Below are 19,680 nucleotides of genomic sequence, written 5' to 3'. Positions count from 1 at the left end.
ACAGACACCTCCACCAGAGAGGATGGAAAAAAAGAAAAAAATACAGAGGAAGCAGAAGAACAAACAAGACCTTCAGATCAGACCAAAACACCATCAAACACAGAAGGGAAATCAACAGATGAGGAAAAGTCAATCTTAAAGAAAACCAATGACAAAAACGAAACACTAAAACCAAACCATAGAGAAGCCGTAGAACAACAAAAAATACAGGAAAACACGCAAGAAAGGGTTTGTGAAACTCTGGCCCAAAAAGGATCAAGTTGTCATAATGGCGGAAATCCACCATTCAACCAGAAAAAAACGGAACACGAGCAAAGACAAAAAATAGAGGCAGACCATGTGAGGGAATCGAATATTTATCTGACCATCACAGTAGGAAATAAAGGAAGAACTTGCAGAGATAGTCCCGAAAATGAGTCTAATGATAAAATAGGGCAAAACGTAAACAACATACAAATAAGTCGAGAAGAAATGCACCCCACAAAAGAGGCATCCATGGTAGATTATACTCGACCGGATTCAACAACCACGGTCTGCCAGAATGCTAACATATCTCACATTCGTTTTGATCCAAGTGAGGGAAAAAGGAGAGTCTACCAAACCCGACAGCTTGAATCGGTTAGTATGGAAACAGAATGTACATTACTGTTTAAGCCGGAATATCAAACAAAAGGAACCACAGACACACTGAACAGAGGAAACATCCTGCGATTATTTGAAGTGATACCAAAATTAAGGGGTATAACAAAAAGCGACCTAAAAGCCCTAGAATTCATCCAAGGAAACAAAGAAACGGACATGGAAATACGTAGAACCACCTGGGGATCCAAAGAAATAGCAGATCTCATTTTTTCAACTAGGACTGACTTTTCAGAATGGGGAATAACTCTAGAGCTTCACACCCCAATAAAATATCCATTCCCACTGTTAAGTAATACATTTTCCCAATCTAATAATACAAAGGAAAAAACGCAATCAATCCTAAAGGGAGCAAGAAATAAATCAATCTCCGAACAAGATCTGAGCAGTATCAATACAAAGCAGGAATACCAGCGTCAGAAGGAATACAAAGACTGGTCTTGGGTAGCACAAGCACTAAATTCTCATCGATCCTGATGTAGTGAAACTGGCACTAAAAAACCAAAGACAAAACATCAAATTATTCTCAAAACCAGAAACAAAAATAAGGATTTGCTCATGGAATGTACACGGTTTCAAAGAAATGTCCCAAGATCAAGAGACAATAGACTACCTGAGTAATTTCGAAATAATACTACTTCAGGAAACATGGAATCTAACCCAGAAGCAAATTATGGGATACGAATAACACCACATACTGGCAGAAAAACTGGAAAAGTATGGACACCCAAGGGGTGGCCTGTCTATCTTTATTACGAACAATCTAGACTGGAAAACCGAATTGCTCGATGTAGGGGAAAATTGGTTACAACTATTCAAAATAGAGTCAAAAGCTAATAAAAAAAGTCTAGGATGGAATTTAATAATTATAAACATATATATCCACCCAGAAAAGACAACAAAAAAGAACAAAGCTCTAACTCTAGCAAATTTGATAAAATCCCTACGCAGAACTTATTACATGAGATATTCATTTCCGGCGATTTCAACAGTAACCTAATAAAAGCCAATACGACCAAGGATAAATCACATAATATTTGGGGAGAACTGGAATCTCTAGGTTTAATAATCCTAAATGGAAACACAGAGGGAGATATACCTGCCAAAACCACTTTTACCAGCGGCAAAAGGAATTCTATAATTGATTTCACTTTAATAAGCAATGAACTAAAAAAGAGCATTGACTATTTTGGAATCCTAATTCGACCAGAGAGCGATCATTCCCCACAAGAGATAATAATGAGGAAAAACATTGAAGAGAAAACTCAATTAGAATTTCTTACCGCGATCCCGGAGATATACAAATTGAAGAAAATCAAAAGCAAAGGCCCAATAAAAAAAGGAAATAATGGACTCAGTACTGGAACACGTAAATCTTACGAACGCCATAAAAAACCAATCACCCATAACAAAGTGGGAGAATTTGCATAAATTTGTACTAGGAAAATTCGCGGTAAAAACTCAGGCAATTTATGGATACAAAGTAAATAAAGATCCGTGGTATAATTTCAACTTAAGAGATAAGAAAAGAGAAATTGCAAAAAAGTTAAGAAAAATGGCCGCAGAAAAAAGATTAGGAAAAGAAGTAGATAATACCGCTATACAAAAAATGAGGAAAGAATACAAAAAAGATTGCAGAAAAGCAAAAACATCTTACACAGAGGAAATCTGGAATGAACTGTTAAGAACAAGCAAACTACCAAACAGTGGAGAATTTTGGAAAATTATAAATAAATTATCGAAAGGAGCAGGTGATCAACATAACATAGGAATAAGTGAAAAAACATGGGCTGCATATTTCGACAATTTGTATAACATCCAGAGCCTCCCAATTAACTCAGTAACATCTAATTACCTAAAAAAAGGTCAAGAACAAAAAGAAAAAATCCTCGGACAGTGGAAAAAGAACCAGCCTGAAGGCACGGCCCAAGAGGACCAAATGCCCTTGACAACTACCAAACAACTAACCGGCCTAATAAGGAAATTAAAAGCGGAGGGAGCAGCTGGCCCAAATGGAATGCCAAATGCCTTATTCAGATATGATATCGACTTCTGGGCAACTTACCTGACACCATTGTTTAATTTCATTCATAAGGAAAAAAAAATTCCAGAGTCTTGGCAAGGAAACATCTTCCACCCTCTCCTTAAAAGTGGATGCAGAGTGGACCCTGGCAACTACAGACTAATAGCTTTAATCGATGTGGAGGCAAAGCTTTTTTCATCTTGTATACTGTCTCTACTACGACAATGGATAAAGGATCACAAAATAATACCCAATTTCCAAACCGGTTTTAGGGAAGGCATGGGCTGCTTAACCAATCTGTCAGCCCTGTCATTACTAATCGAAGGAGCAAGGAAAAGGAAGACCGGTTTAATAACCTGCTACATAAACCTGAAATCCGCCTTCGATCGAGTTCCCAGAAAACTACTAAGGAAAAACTGGATCTTATGGGTCTCCCGCCGGCACTAACGGAAACAATAATGGCTTTATATAGCAGAACATGGGCTAAGGTAAAATTGAGTGATGGAAGAAGAATATCTGCTGAACAAAAAATAACTAATGGCCTTAAACAAGGCTGCGTGCTCTCCACAAGCCTTTTCAATATATATCTGGCCGATTTGAAAGATCAACTCAAGAATGTTAACGGACACCCGCCTAAACTGGCCAATGAAAGCATCCAGTGCCTCCAATATGCGGACGACATTGTAGTTTTAAGCCTAACTCCAATAGGCCTACAAAGAGCAATATCGGAACTAACAGACTATTTCGAGAGAGAAGGCTTGGAAATAAACATCAAAAAAACAAAGGTGGTGAGATTGACGGGCACCAGTGGAAAATCCTTCAATTGGCAAACAAAAGGAAAATCCATCGCGGAAACAACTGCTTGGGGGTTACATTAAGTAAAAACATGTCCATCACAGATCATAAAAGAACTATTGCTGCAAAAGCACAAGCACTGAGTTTTGCTTACAAAGTTCTGCAAAAGAAATTGCAATGTCCATCATATGACCACCTGTTAAAAGTAATGACAGCCCAAGTCTTACCATCCCTCTCATATGGACTGGAAATATGGCATGGGAAAGAAGCAGCTATTCTAAACGCACTCCAGACAAGAATATACAAAGCTGTTTTTCACATACACAAAGGAGCAGCCCCTGCCCAAATAAGGCTAGAATTTGGTTTGCAAAATCAAATATACCAAAGGAAAGCAGCCCTAGTGAAATGGTGCTGGAAATTGAGATTATCGGAAATAGGATCTTTAAACAATTTATGTTGGCAAGAAATTAAAAAACAATATCACCAACAGGAACCCAACTCATGGGGCTATGACCTGAGAGCATCACTAGACACCCTAAAAATAGTGGAGATCTGGAACAACCCACCGGAAACAACGTCCTTTAAAAAAATTTGCAATCTAAACGCAAAAGCCTTATCTCTGGTAGAAGATAAAAAGACTTTGGCCAAACGTCGACATGCATGGACCATTCTAAATTCGTACAAACGACTAAAACCTCAACCCTATCTCACTGAGCACTTCCGGCTATCAATAAAAACAAAATTCATGGCCTTCAGAATGGGCGACCATTTCTCAAAAGACTTGATTCCGTCATGGAAGGTCACACACCAGGAACGAAGATGTAGATTATGTGATTATCACAGTGAGACCTTGTGCCACCTCCTGTGCACGTGTGAGTCTTCTAAAGAAGAAAGGAAAATTTTACTGAAACCAATTTTTAATATGCTACAGATCCGTACCTGCAGGCAAGCTGTGACCAGCTGGATGGGAGCAGGTTCAAACATTCTAATATGCCGCGGGGTAAAGTTCATGAATTCTGTAGAGACCCAGCTTCAAAAAGCAGTATTAGACCACCGACAATGACTGGGTTTGTTTGTTAATGAAAAAACGAGAAAAGACATTTTTAACTAAAGGAACTTTTAAGTGTTGAAATTGATCTCGATTGTGTGAATTATTTGCCAATTAAGTGATCATCATTGGCCAACTACTGTGGAATTTTAGTATCCCAGTTTCCACCTATCCTATCGGCAGAGCAAGATCTGTCGGAGGATCAGTCCCTCTGTGGTAAAAGATGCACATTTTTGGACTGGTGTCTCTTAATCGTAGGTCGGCCCAGTTGCAGTTTAGGGGAAATAAACTGTGCAGAGAGAAAAACGCTTCATACTGCAACATGGGTCTTAGGCTCACTGTGCCATAGGACTCAAGGGGCACCCTATTAGCAAAGGCATGAGTCCACTGACTTCCGTTTTGGTTCACTAATGAAGCAGTCGGTGAGGGGAGCGTAATTAAATGTTAATGTTTCAAGACGATCCTGTCTAAAAACGCCATCAATGCAGCAGTTTAATCTAACGTGCTACGGTGAAATGCTTCCGCATGATCAAGAAATAAACGTTTTTTAATTTTGAAGAGATGTTATGTTTTTTTACATATGGTTTGTTGAAGGATTTCTACGACAACATTTTTCAAGGGCTCTCCCAGTTAAATTTCTGGTTCACTCAACGCTATCAAAAACTATGCACTGGATAGCCGCCTATCGTAATTTAAATTAATGCAATCCACCTTTCGCGTTTTACTTTCCCTTGATGAATCATGGATAAGCAATAGTCTACGCTAAGAACATTAATGAGATCGTCTCAGATGAAAAGTTGTTTGAAGGAATATAGGAAATATGAAGTGTTTGGTAATTTTATAGTGACTATGATGCGGTGGCAAGGGTGGTACTTAATTGTTGGAACGGGAGATGTTTTGGGTGGTTGAGGTTATGATTTCTTAGGTGGTGAGATCGTTTCATTCATCGTCCCTTTATGCGAGTAAGGACGGCGGTATTTGTTGTGTCATGGGTGTGGATGCAAAGACTGCGTGTTGGGTGAAAATTCGTTATGTTACCATAGTGTTTGAATGACAGTCCGTGGCATTTGTTTGGGGGGGGGGGGGTATATTTATCGCGGGGCCTGCTAATTTGCATTAAGTAATTGCACCTAAATATGTCAAAGTGAGACATTCAGAAGGCGCCCTTCAGCTATGGCTTGGTTCTCAGAACTTCCAACCCTTCCCCTTGACTCCCATTTTGAAACCTTAAGCTCACTCACACAGAGATCCTATTACCTCTTCGGGCTCCCCCTCGTAGATCGCGCAGACTTTCTCTTCTCCTAGACCCATGTTTTATCCACAGCAGCCACTATCATCAACCGATAACGCAAAAGGACGTCTGGGTCATAGGCCGGAAACACGCCACTGTGACCCAGGAACGTTAGCGGAAGAAGTATTTCCAAGGCCACTAAATCTCTAGACTGACAGAAGCTAGCGCGGAGAAATTGCTTCTGGCCTATAGCAATACTGTTTTGTGGTACCCCAGTGACGCTGGATAGAAATAGCGAATGGGGTCGCCATCTTACAAGGGTAGCAGGTGAAAAAACTCGGATAAGTTTAGAATTGCGAACACAAAAACCCAACTAAAGAAACAAATTAGACTTATTGAAATTAAAAAACTTGAAATTCAATGAAAAACTGAGAAAATATACATCTGGCCTTTCATTTTATAATATATACCACACATAATGTATTGCTAATCTAAATGACTGAACATCAAAACATATAAACATCTTTCATTAGAATTTTTTTTAAAGATTGCGTGATGTTTAAATTGCGATAACGCGGAATTATATAATTATCCGAAATGGGCATTGACTGTAAAGTAACCACTTGTCCTTTGTCTGTGTCAGTATGCATATCACGTGATGTAATTGGCATGTTATGTCTTTCTTTTCTTTCAATCTTTGCGTTGCCGGGCACTAGATGTTGTCTGTATAGATTCCTGGTAGTGCTAACCTGCCTAAATGTTCTCATTTCAGCTGACTAGGAAGCGCGCTCACGTGACCATCCTAAGATGGCGTCCCCCAGCCGCGATTTGACGCGGAACCTGCTCCCTGTGCGGTTCTTGCGCGGTTCTCAGGGTGTGTGCGATGGGTAGTAGGCTGACTGGGGTCTCCAGAAACTCGGGGCAACATGGAGCTAGAGGCGCAGGAGGCAGAGGGATCATGCTCCCTCGTATCCTTGTGTGTGCGCGCCGTGAGCGAAAACATGGAGCGGTTGGAGCCCGAAGTCTGGGGTAAGATGGGCTCACGATGTACATCTGCAGTAAGGACTGGAAGCAACACAGCCTGTATACCTGGGATTAGATATAGGGTTGTCACATTTCCCGGAGAAAAATGCCTGCCATTTGGTCATTTTTTTTAATATTTCATAAAACGACCGACAAAATACTTAAGTACACCTGTATATAAAATCGTCATTATTTTTTTTTTAATGTTAAAGATCAGCCGTGGATCACTAAGACAGTTCCAGGGAACATTATACATTTCTTTCTTTTTATATTTGCTATTCTAGGTATTTACTGATATGAGACAAAAATACTTTCTATAGATGATGTTCCTACTTTTTGTATGCACTAGGACATTAAAATACTGGTCATGGTCGGGGGGGGGGGGGGAGAAACCACATGGTAGCCTAGATGAGAATGACGCAGGTCTAAGGTGACTAGCTGACAAAGAGGCAGATTTTGGGGAGTGATAACAGTTTTTTTGCATCACACAATTAAGGGCAAGGTTAGTATTAGGGGCATATCTGAAGAGGCTACGCGGTTCATAGACTGCGGACACAAGTATAAATCAGAATGAGTTTATATTGTTGTATTGATCAAAGATTCACATGTAGCTGGAACTATCCTTTGGATAAAAAAACGAGCAAAACCTAAACACTAAGAAGAATTGCCGACACCATGGACGATTTACAGTTGTACCCATGTATCATGATTGTGCCAGATGCAGCACTGAGTTGATGAACCTGGACTTGGAGTTCTTAGGCAGTAGAACTTGTACATGTTCTGTAGATTGGTTCATTTTAGCCACTAAAAATGCGGGGGCAGCGCTGGATTGGGAGTGAGTAAATGCAGCACAGATCACAAAGGCTCGCCAGCACAACTGAGGGGGTGCGAGATCGATGCAAAGACTATTGACACACAGCATAGCAACGAATTGGGGAGAGAGACCATCTCTTTGTTCTCTAGGGCCTGGTGTCAAACTAAGGACCACTGTCTTGAATTCCGAGAATTTCTGTGGAAGTGCTGTGGTTCCACCACTTCTCCTCAGGCTAATCCTTACTCTCAAAAGAGACTACTGATACAAACGACTAACCCAGGGGAGGGGGGGGGGGTATTTGGGGAGAGAAATAGCAATGGTTCTGGTGTACTTTGAGTTCCTGTGGAGATAATGAAAGTTGTGTTGATCAATTATAGCAGGATCCTTCAAGTTCTACTGACAGTGCACACACCTCTGCCAAGAAAGGGACTCTGGGACAATAAGGGACAATCACTGTAGGCATCCATACATGGAAGCTTTACAGTCAACTTGAGCATGCTTTCTTGCCCCTCCCTTCAGTTATTTGTAGTTTACCTCCACAATCCCTGAACCCACTTGCGGAAACAACAATCGAATTTACCCTTCTACTGTCTGTAAGGTAAAATGACATTTTGGTGAAAATGTGCTCTTCTTCAAAAAAGTCCTTGAGAGTATAAGAAACAATACTTAATGAAAGCTGAGCCCACTTGGAGGTCCTTTGAACATTAATAATACGATTAACTATCTTTTAATAGTGTGTATAAGTTTATTGTTTGATTAATTAAAATCATTACAAACCCCCCGATGTCCATAAAAATGTAGTAAAAATTTAATTACATTTATAAATACACCTCATTTTGACATGATTCCATAATTATATAAAAGGATATATGTTACTTTTTAAAAATTTGGGGACCTTTTGGAAAAGATTATTGCATAGTATAAACCCCAGTTTTAATGTTCATACACCTCTATTTGCGACCTGCTGCTAGCCGCTGGTAAGCATGCTGTCCATTCATTAATGTTATTGGTCGGCTATTGAAGGTGACTTTGATCCTGCTTATTTTGTTTACTCTCCGTCTGCTTGCCGTAAGAGGTTTCTGACCATTGTCATGAATTTGACGTCCCTACAGACCAAGATAATGGAAGCGCCTTCCAGCCAGCTTATCACTGCTTGTCTGCATGAACGGATGTTCAACTCATTGAAAATTAATTTTAAATACTGTCTCCTCTGTTCCAGGACTGCTGGACAAGCACATAAGTGGGTTACAGATTCTGATTTAAAACCACATAATCGACAGTTTGCGGATTGATAGGGCTTTTTCCAAGTTGGATACAGGTCTTTAGAGTCGTGCAAGCCCATGCAGAAGTTTGTAAAGCTCTTTTTTAATTGCAAGCTGAAGTGAGCGGATAGATAATTTTGGGGCTTTAGGGTTCTGTATGAGTTGATGACTGTCCACCCATGCCGGCGCTTGGAGATTGTTTTTTGGTCAGCCAGCAAGGATTTCTTTTTAGCTGCGGCGTGTATGACTTTGCCGAAGCTTACTCTGTCTTCCTCGTTTTCCCACGCTGTTTGTAGTTCCAGCTCGGTCAAAGCTGTCTCAAAAAGCTTCCCCATGAGCTCGGTATTTCTAAGTTCATCTGGTGCTTAATTTCATCCCAGCATAATTTGTTCAGGGTGTCCGGGTTAGAACAGCGGAATTTATGACAAAGTTTGACAAAGCTACTCATTACCCGGAATTTCTGGTGCTGTAAGCCAAATTGCAGTCGAACCTGAGAAGGAGAGGCAGATTTTGGCAGCTCAAAAACGGCCTTGTAGATCCTAGTCTGGAGCTCATTCAGTAAATTTGCTTCTTTTCCACACCAGGTGACTAAGCCTTACGATAGGCTGGGCTGGATTTGTGCGGCCATGACTTTCAGCAGATGAGTGTAGTTCGGGCAGTCTAGTTTTTTTACGTAGAAGTCTGTAAGCATAGATTAGTGATTGGGCTTTAGCTTTTAAAGCCAATTTGTGTTCCTTGTGAGATGTGCCCTGCTCAATTATTATGCCAAGATATTTATATGAACGCTGCTCTTCCACGGTTACCCCTTTTACCGACCATTTAAACTTTGTCTTTTTAGAATCCACTAAGCGAACAATTTTTGTTTTTTCTTTGTTTAGCTCCACTTGTTCCTGATCCAAGTAGGATGCTAAATGATTTATTGATCTCTGTAAGCCAATGGCAGTTTGGCTCAGCAAGACAATGTCATCAGCATATTGTAGGATGGCGACTGACTCATTGGCCATGTTTGGAGGGTGACAATCGGCTTTTTCAATGTACTGTGCAATATCTGAAAGAAACAAATTAAAGAGGCTGGGAGCTTGAACGCATCCTTGTTTCAATCCTCGCTGGGTAAAAATGCTCGGGGTTGTGCTACACCCGTCGCCCAGCTTTACTCTAGCCCAGGTTTCCGTGTAAAGGGCAGTTATGGCGTTAAGCATTTCTCCTGGCAAGCCCCAGCCCTTGAGTTTGTTCCAGAGAAGACTCCTGCTTACTCGGTCGAATGCGGCTTTGATGTCGACAAAACATGCAAAGAGTCGGGATTTCTTTCTTAACGCTTTTTCAGTTAAGAGTGCTAGGGTGGCCAGATTGATTAAGGTGCCCATCCCTTGCCTGAAGCCCGTCTGGAACTTGGGGATTATGTTCTTCTCCTCCATCCAATCTTGGAGCTGGGCTAACAGACAAGAAGCATACAGCTTGGCCTCCACATCAATCAGTGAGATCAGTCTGTAATTGCCCGGCTTACGGTGGTCACCCTTTTTATATATAGGGTGGATAATATTCCCTTTCCAGGAAGCCGGGACTTTGGACTGTGTGTAGATCTCATTGAAGATGGGAGTAAGGTAGGAGGACCAGAAATCCAGGTTGTTCTTGAAGATGGCATTGGGGAGGCCGTTTGGTCCTGCCGCGCCCTTGGACTTGAGTTTTAAAATATGACCTCTTAGTTCCTTTGCGGTGGTCAAATTAATCGGCTCTTTACTAGCTGCCTCGGGACTTGTTTCTCTACCTCCCAGATGGTGCGAATTGGGAACTGATTGCATTTCCTCTTGCTCAGGATGCTGCCCTCCAGGCCGTTCTGCAAGGCTTGATTCTATGTTGCTGTACAGAGTTTTCACATGGTGAACCCACGTTTCTTGACCGATTCCCGCTTCTTGCTGTAATGTTGGGCCAGTTGACAGTTTGTTTATTATGCCCCAGAAGTCGCTGCTATTGGGCTTTTTGCTTGCGGACAATAATTGTGTCCCGATAGCCCCCTTGTACGCTATTTTTGCTCTGCTCAGGTTCCTCCTATAATTGATCCTTAGTTGGCACAGCTTCCAATTTTTTTATTTTACTTCCTTTGTTTGCCGCTCGTGATTGTTGTCGTACCTCTCTTGCAAGCCCTCTTTTTTGATCTCGCAGCTCATTATTGAACCAGGGCTCTCTTTTGGTCGCCATCCTTGAAGTCAGACTTAATGTGGCTGGGAACCTTTGGACTAATAGCTGGGCCAGCTGTTCCCACGCTTTGATGCGATCGACTACTGCTTGTGGGCCCTGTTTGCCCAAATATTCCCTGACTGTCTCCTGGATGGCTTGTGACACTGCTCCCTGCCATTTTAGTTTTCGGAGGCTAAACTTTTCAGGGTACTGTGCTATGGACTTAATTTTTTGGGCAAGCTTTACTTTGATGGTCATTCTTGCAGTAAGGGGCAGATGATCACTTTCGACTCGTGATGTAATTTTCAAAGTGTCGATTTGTGAAAGCAGATTGTTGCTGTTGATGAAAAAATCTATTGTTGAAGACACTTTTCCGCTCAAAAATGTAGCAGCCGCTGGGATATCGCCCGAGATTTTCCTGTTCAAGATTGTCAGACCGAGAGGTTCTAATTCGTTCAATAGGGTTCTGGCTCCCAGATTAACTGGCCTTTTACTTTTGTGCAGGGAATTCGCTATGAGGTTGGAATTAAAGTCACCTGAAATAACCAATTGGCAGTGCTGATGACTTTTCTGCAAAGATTTTATTAAATTTGTTAAAGTTGCGTATTTTTCATTCTGCTTTTTTCTTTCGGGATGGATATAAACGTTGATTACTAATAGTTGCCTCTTATTTTCATCAAACAAATGTTTGCCGTTTAATTTGGTCACTTGGACCCAATTAGTCCCCGTGTCCAATTCCTCGGTTGACCAGTCCAGATTTTGTTTTACATAGGTTGAAAGGCCCCCTCTTGGGTGCCCGAAGCTCGAAAAATTTTCTGCCAAAATGTGGAATTCTATGAATCCGGGAATTGAGGTTGGAGACAGATTCCACGTTTCCTGGTGCAGGATTATATCGTGATGAATAAGGAACGCTGATGTTTCGTGGTCCTGCCCCATGTCTTTAAATCCATGGACATTCCATGAGCAGAACGTTACGTAAGATGGTCGCACTTCTTCCATATTGGGGGCCCGCCTCCATTTGCCTGCTGCACTTTTCGTTTCTGCATTAGGTATACTTGTTGTTTAATGTTTTTGAGACCCAGGACCAATCCCTATTTTCCTGAGAACTTCCCTCTGTTTTTCCAGGACTTCCCTTTTTATTCAACCTGTTCTCATTGAAAGGGATGGGGGGCGAATTGGACCGTGCACCGCGCACGCATGTGTTGTGATTTTTCCCTGGTAAGTCCACAGCTTTTAGATTTTTAAGGAGGGGGTGCGGATACCTGGGGCGTTCATGAACCTTCAGCGTTATTCCCCAGGCTAGAAACCTAGCACTCTTTGAGTATATTTTATCCACCACATCCTTTGAGGACCAGGTTGTCAGGGTCTCTTCGATTGCCGTCCTTGAGGATTGTTTGAATTCTACGGCTATTAGATCTTGAGAACGGATTCCTTTTAGTTCCGAGATTTCCTTAAATAGCCTCAACAGATTCCCTCTATTTAGGATATCTTGTTTTCCTTTGGTCATATATTCAGGAACGAATGTCAGTTTTAATTCAAATCCCTCAGACTGGTTATGGTCACTATGGCTGGGGGATAAAGATTCCTTACTTCCGGTTCCCGGGGTTGTTGTTGATGGGGTGGCCTTTTCGGGTCGTGGTTCGTGCTCTTTGGCTGCGGCATATACCTCCCTCGTATTCCATTCCCTCGAGTTCCATTCCCTCGTTCCCGATTTTTTGATTGCTTTCTTCCCTGATTGCACCGGCTCTAAATCCTGATGTTGGAGTTTACAATAACGAGCAGTGCCGGTTATTGTGATCTTTATTGGGTTGATAAGGATTTCAGCCTGAGAGGTTGATATTGCCTGAAGCTTCTTAGCTGGGGAGGCTTTTCGATTTACCGGTTCTGGCCCTTTTTTCCTTTCCTCTTTAGGGTGCTCCTGTGTATCTGTGCTTGGATCTCTATTACACCCGGATTCTCCTTTGCCCTTCTCCTTTTTCATTTGCTTCATTGCTTTCTAGCTGCAGCGCTTCCTGAGTAGTTTTCTGGCCTGCTTTGCCCTCCGGAGAGGATCCTGTGTCTATGTAGACGATTTGATCTGACTTTTGGAGTATCTGAGGGGGCTTTGTACTTTGTTGTGATTCATTTGAGGCTTGAGGGGTTTTAGAGCAATCTGTTTCCAAGTGTGCAGCGCCACGGGGAGTGTCATTATTCTTTTTCCCTTGCAATGGTTTTGTAGTAAAGAGCGGGAATATTTTTTTCAGAGCTGGACTTGGCTGTTTGTTATAATTTAGCCGGGCCTTCCTTGCACGCTTTCTTTCCCGTTTTGCAACCACCTCTTGCTTCGGTGTGAGCTGCGAGGCTTCTGGTTGGAGGTCTGTTATCTCTAGTTGGACTTGGGGGTCCACTTTCTTTGTGTGGTTATTAACGTTGCTAGATTCCTCTATTACTAGGTTAGTAACATTTGTTTTTTCCTCTGGATCAGCTGTTTTTTGCGATTTGTTTTGTTGCTTGCTGTTACTGGATTGTTTTACTGCCCCCAGGATGTCGTTTAGGATTTCAGGGAGGGTTACCAATTTCTCTATAATTGGGCCGCAGCCGCAATTCGAAGGTTGTTTATTGTATTCTGTTCGCTGATCCATGTCTCCCCTGTGTGTTAGTAGGGATGTTATTAAGTCCATTTTGTTGTTTATGCCAGATATATGGCTGGCAATAAGATTTACAAGGTCTATTTGGACATCCATTTTGTCTGACTGGAAATTCAGAACCCTTATTTCTTGTTCCAAGGTGGTTATCAAAGTTTGGGTCCATTGAGTGTGGGAATAGTCTTCGTTTGGCTTTGCCGAGACCTCTGACCCGAGGTCTATCCTACTGACTGATGAGATGGTTATTGGTGGTGAAAAATTTGGGTGCTTGGCTCTTATTGAGCTATGCATGTCCTCAACTAGTGTATAGGATACTGGAGGACTGACTTGCATAATGAGCTTAGAGGGGTGAATGCCGATATTTTGGATCTATTCTGTGGCGTTTTTTTACTTGAATCTAGTTGTGGATTCTTTCCTGGGAGTATTTTTTCCTGACTGTTGGATTCCAATTTTTCCAGGATTTCCACCAAGTTGGAGTCATTTAACATTGAAAATGATTTGGCGGGAGCTTCTTTCGTTAACGCCGCCTGGGTTATTGGAAATGATGTTTCGTCCTTTGTCCCTTTTTTGCTTGAGAGACCTTCTTCATTTGGGTCTGCTAAGGGTTTTTCCTTCTTAGATCCTGTGGCTGTTATCTGGCCGTCCGAAGCTGCATTGAGATCTGCAGTACTGTCGTTGTGTTTTTTACATTCTCTCATTTTCTCCTTGGGGGTGTCATGCCCCCCCTCTGGTATGATGTTGATGCCTTGCTCAGGTGTATGACAGTTGGAAATTTTAGCAGTCACTTCGAGTTTGTTTTGAAGTGTTGAGGCGAGCGTAATGGGCGTTGTCTGATGCACCTGAGCTGCTGTAGTTACAAGCTTTCCCGCGTATTAACTTTACATGTTTTTTTTTGCTGGAGGTGATCCACTTGTGGTGCATTGTTCAGGTTTACTTGTGACTGTAAGGGGGGAGCTCTTGGATTACCAGGGAGAATTGGGCTTGGTAGCTGAGCAATTTCAGCGGTTGGAGCGTATATTGCCGCCATTGGATCCTTTAAGAAAAAGAATTTGCGGATCCCTGTTTTGTTTTTCGGGCTTGGCGTTGTTGTTGTTGTGGTTGGAGCTGAGACCAGCCTCTCCCTTAAACTTGTTTCCTTTGTTGTTTTATTAAGGTGTGAAATTTCCTCATTAGATTTTTTTGATTTCGTTTTTTTTTTTTTTTTTGCCTATTGCCGCTTGGCGAACTGTTCCCGATCTCATTTGAACAACCCAAGGTTTGATCTAGAACCTGAACTGATGTCTTCACCCTTTTTTAGAGAACTCCGTTTCTCAGCCTCTTATATTATTAATATTATGTTGGGTCGTGGCCGAGCTTCTTGGCAAATTAATACTACCAGCTGGTCAGTTAGACCGAGTTTGTTCTCAATGGACAGGGTAAATGAGTCGGGTTTGGACAGAGCTGTGTTGGTTCCTAGCCGTGATTTTTCCTCTAAAGTCCTTCGACTTTAGACTAGGATGCGTGGATAAGTGTCTTTTAGTTAGTGGTTTGTGGGAATTTGATTGTTGTGGCTGAGCTTGGTAATTTTCCACGACGTGGTGCAGCGCTCTTTGTGTAATTGGTGTTTACCCTCTCCGAACACGCTATGTGGCGTTATGCCTCCCTCCCGGCAAGCAGTGACCACCAGTATGTGAAGGGCAGTGTTGTAAGCTGGCCTATGAACAAGTGGGGGCCTGGCTGGACCCTCAGAGTTATAGTGTTTATATTTTTTGCCAGCTGTAATGGGAGGGATTGAGTGGTGGAGGACGGCAAATGGCAGGCAGGCAGCTGTTTGCGAGTGAGGTGAGCAGGGTAGCAAGCGGAGCACACGGGGGGCACTCAGGCTGGGAGGACCTAGTCAACCGGCCTCTCTGTGTCCGCCCCCGGCTCTTACTTTGCGGCAGCCTCTAGCGGCTGCCGCGCTAGCTTTCGTCTCCCCCCTCCAGCCCCCTCCTCTTACCTTGCTGGCCTTGCTGGCACCTGCTCACTTGTCCCCACGTACAGTTAGCGGCTCCTCTACTGCAGACTGAGTGCGGGCAGACTGAGTGCGGGCAACAGGGGTCGTTAAAAAAGTATTGGGTATTTCAGGTATTCGCCAGTAGTTTGGGCAGTCCCTCTCCCGCTTCCTTCGGGCAATCCCGCAGTTCCGCCGAGATTGCTCCCAGAGCAGCCCCCTGGACAGCTTGCTACGGCTCCTGCCGCTCCCGCCTCTCTCGGGCCGGTACCGCCGTTCTGGCCGGCGTCTTACGGCCCCTGGACAGCTTACTACGTCTCCCGCCGCTCCCGCCTCTCTCGGGCCGCTCCCGCCGATCCGGCCGACGTCTTTCGGGGTGGGCCTACACCTGGAAGCCTGGTGGCCGCTCCCACTCCCGGTAACCACTGTGGCTATCGGGGGTCAGGGTCTCAGGCTCAGACTGCGACTCTGGCGGGCTCTTGCGGGCGACAAACTTCGTGGCAAGTGGCTGTGACAGTAGAGTCTAGCGTCTGCAGTAGCGTCTAACCTCTGCACACTTTTAATAGTGTTACTTTGTACAACACACACAGTTTGTCATTTTTTTTCGTTTTCTTCTGCGAAATCTCTTTAATTTAATTTCAAACTGTAATGTTATCCTTGAAGAAAGGAGAAACCAAAAATGAGAGGCTAACCTGAGGTCCTTGTATTGGGCCGAAGTAGCTGGAGTATTGAGCGGCGGTGAGAGAATGATGGTCGTAGTCAACATGAGTGAGGCACTGCAGCACTGGCTGAGTGATTAGGTTCAAGGTTGTAGAAAGTAGTTTTGAAGGGACAGGATTCCAAGAGAGGCTGCAAGCTTCCAGGCAACGATGTTGTTGAAAAGAAGGAAATCACTTCAGGCATGTACATAAGAACGTCTTTATTCTGTCATCCACTCTCCGCAACTGCAGGCTGTTCAACATTCTACAGTGAACTCTAAGGGAACGTTCCAAAGGGAAAAGGAAGGCGGGGGAGGAAGGAAGGTACCAAGGGGAAAGAGGAAGATTACAACACATCTCCTTTCGGAGGGGGAAGGGGCGGAAGGAAGATGAGCCAGGATAAAACAATTACATTTCAGTTACAAGGAACATCTGTGGCTAGAAAGCTAGGAGAACACTACAGCCAAGCAGAAAGAAACTGGAACAGGAAACATTATGATGAGGGCGTTAGGTACCTAAAACTGAGAATAATAGATTTGGCAATCTGATCTCTTCCCCTGAATGAAGTGAAAGGGGTTACTCCTGTTACCAAGTCGGAAGAGGTGTGATACGCCCAAACGCTATCTCTTAACGTTTTGTTTACATCCATATTGTTGGCACCAGTTAGATGTGTGATACTTTTGATTTGGAGAATTAACATCAAAATGGGGTCATTGTCCTCGTGGTCTTGTAAGGTGGATATCTCATACTTGATGCTCAGCTCATTAAGGAATGCCTTCATTTCCATAGAAGAGAATTTGATATTATTGTTGGTGACTATGCAAGCTGGCACCCCTTCGCATGCAAAAGAGTCTTTTAGAAAGTCAATGAGAGTTTTAGTCGAGACACATTGAACCAACTTATATTTGATCCAGTGAGAAGTGTAGTCAAGAAGTACAATCACAAATTTCTTCAGGAAACCCAATTGTCCCATGGGACCGATTATTTCTAATGCCATCTTTGTCCATGGTGTCTCAGGGACTGCTGTGGGAATATTTGCCAAAGTGCAAATTTTCTCTGCAGGCCAACTTTCCACCGCGTCAGTTCCTGTGACAGCATGAAACAGCTCAGGTAACCCCGTTTCTACTGGGGTTTTAGCATTATGATTAGTAATGGTGTTCACTCCCGTGGCAGTTACACTACCGGTAGTACCATTTACATTGTGGTCAAATCTCGAGAACGACTCAGGCTGAATGTTTAAATTACTGCTGGTTTCCTTCTCCCGCTCAGCTAAGAGAACTTGATTATTGGGATCACGGATCATCCTCAACTCTCTTTGATAATGCCAACCCAAAAGATTGGCACCTTTGCTTACCATATACACTTTGTCCCCTGTAGTTCTCCCTTTGAATGTAATGGATGCCATCATCATCCCTATCAATGGAATGTTCTCATCAGCATACCCAATAGCTGAAATGTCATGTTCCAGCATATTGAAGCTGGATTTCCCTGCGCAATACCCGCCCTTGTCTGCCTCTACCCCTTGCCTTCTGTGCCCCCGTGTGCCTGCCCTCACCCCTTCTTTTGTTCTGTACCCCGGATGATTGACTGATTTTTTCACCTTTTTTTTTTCTCCCCTTGTTCCTGTGCCTTTTCGCGACCATCACCGGGCTCGTTTTTTTCCCGCCGCTGCCTCCCGTGCGGCCCGCCCCCCTGCCTCCATTGGATCTCCTACCCTCCTGCCTCCCAGCTGACCCCTCCTACCCTCTTATGGCGGGCGCGCCGCTGGCGGATCAAAGGCAAGCCAGTCTGCGCCTGGACCGCGCCCAGCCCCAGAACCCCTGGCCCTCGTCGATGCCAGCCCACCCGACGGACTTACGACGGCGCCACCCTCCACGCACTCAACGCCAGCCGGAACCCCACCTGCTACCGAGCCACCCCAAAACGCACCCACGGATCCTTCACCTGCCAAGCCTGCAAATTCACCTGCTCCCGAACCGGCACCCGCCAAGCCAAGCACTAGCAACAACCACCTCAAGTGCATCCTGCTCAACACCCGCTCCGTCCACAGGCACACCGTCAAACTCTGGAACCTCCTCGACACATCACCAGACGTCGCCTTCCTCACAGAAACCTGGATGAACGCCTCCTCAGCTCCGACATCGCCATAGCCATCCCGGATGGCTACAAGATCACCCGGAGGGACCGCGTCAACCAAACCGGAGGAGGCATCGCCATCATCCACAGAAACACCATCCACATCACGACCAACTCCAACAACACCCTCACCGCCGCCGAGCACCTTCACTTCCAGATACACACCGACCCCAAGACCACCCTGAGAGGCACTCTCATTTACAGACCCCCGGGACCACGCACACAATTCAGCGAAGCCATCGCAGACTTCATCAGCCCGCATGCCCTCACCTTTTCAGACTACATCCTCCTAGGGGACTTCAATTTCCATGTGGAGAACAACAATGACTGCAACACCGCCGGCCTGCTAGACAACCTCGCCAACCTCTGACTCAAGCAACTGGTAAACACCCCCACCCACTACGCCGGCCACACGCTTGACCCCATCTTCTCCTCCAGCAAGCACATCTCCTTCAGCTACTCCACCGGACTACACTGGACAGATCACAGCTGCGTCCACTTTACCTTCAGGAGAACCACGACCCACCACTACCCGCAACATGTTCCCCGCAGAAGCTGGAGCAAGATCACCGCCGACCAGCTCACCACCTCCCTCAGCCAGAACCCCCCCACCAACACGACGGACCCCAACAAAGCAGCCCGCAACCTCACACAGTGGCTCACCAACTGTGCTGATGACCTCGCACCACTGAAGAACCCTCCTAGCAGACCCGGCAGCAAGAAAGCCTTGTGGTTCACCAACGACTTCAAAAACTCCAAGAAAGCCTGGCGCCACGAACAGACAGCAGAAAACATGACAGCCGTCAAGAACGCCACCCGCAAACACCACCAGCTGATCCGCACCACCAAGAGGACCGCATTCAAAGAAGGACTGGACAACAACACCCACAACAGCAAGGAACTCTTCAGCATCGTTAAAGAGCTCTCCAACCCCAGCGCCTGCAACAACGACATCACACCCTCGCAAGACCTCTGTGACTCACTCGCCTCGTTCTTTCACCGCAAGATCGCAGACATACACAACCGCTTCGGCGCGCAGATCACTCACCCAACCACTGAACCAGCACCCCCCACCACCACCCTCTGCACCTGGACCTCGGTCAGCACAGAGGACACCACCCGCATGATGAACACCATCCCCTCCGGCTCCCCAACCGACCCCTGCCCACACCACATCTTCAACAAAGCCGACTCCATCATCGCACCCCAACTCCGGGACATCATTAACAGCTCCTTTGCA

General features: G+C 44.5%; 2 protein-coding genes across 2 annotated transcripts in view; one reads left to right on the top strand and one right to left on the bottom strand.

Moving 5' to 3' along the window:
* Window positions 1–5,964, bottom strand: part of UQCRH (ubiquinol-cytochrome c reductase hinge protein) — a 119,133-nt gene extending 113,169 nt beyond the window's left edge. The window contains exon 1 of the mRNA XM_086952345.1: window positions 5,763–5,964. Within this exon, the coding sequence (XP_086808471.1) occupies window positions 5,763–5,816 (54 nt within the window). The 5' untranslated portion in view covers window positions 5,817–5,964. The remainder of the gene's footprint in view (window positions 1–5,762) is intronic.
* Window positions 5,965–6,412: 448 nt separating this feature from the next.
* The window catches only part of LRRC41 (leucine rich repeat containing 41), a 183,535-nt gene continuing 170,267 nt past the window's right edge, over window positions 6,413–19,680 (top strand). The window contains exon 1 of the mRNA XM_086952344.1: window positions 6,413–6,765. Within this exon, the coding sequence (XP_086808470.1) occupies window positions 6,663–6,765 (103 nt within the window). The 5' untranslated portion in view covers window positions 6,413–6,662. The remainder of the gene's footprint in view (window positions 6,766–19,680) is intronic.

Source organism: Lissotriton vulgaris, chromosome 1_1 (genome assembly GCF_964263255.1).
Source record: "Lissotriton vulgaris chromosome 1_1, aLisVul1.2, whole genome shotgun sequence".
Classification (NCBI taxonomy): domain Eukaryota; kingdom Metazoa; phylum Chordata; class Amphibia; order Caudata; family Salamandridae; genus Lissotriton; species Lissotriton vulgaris.
Note: the sequence above shows the minus strand (reverse complement) of the source record. Positions and strands in the feature narration are given on the sequence as shown.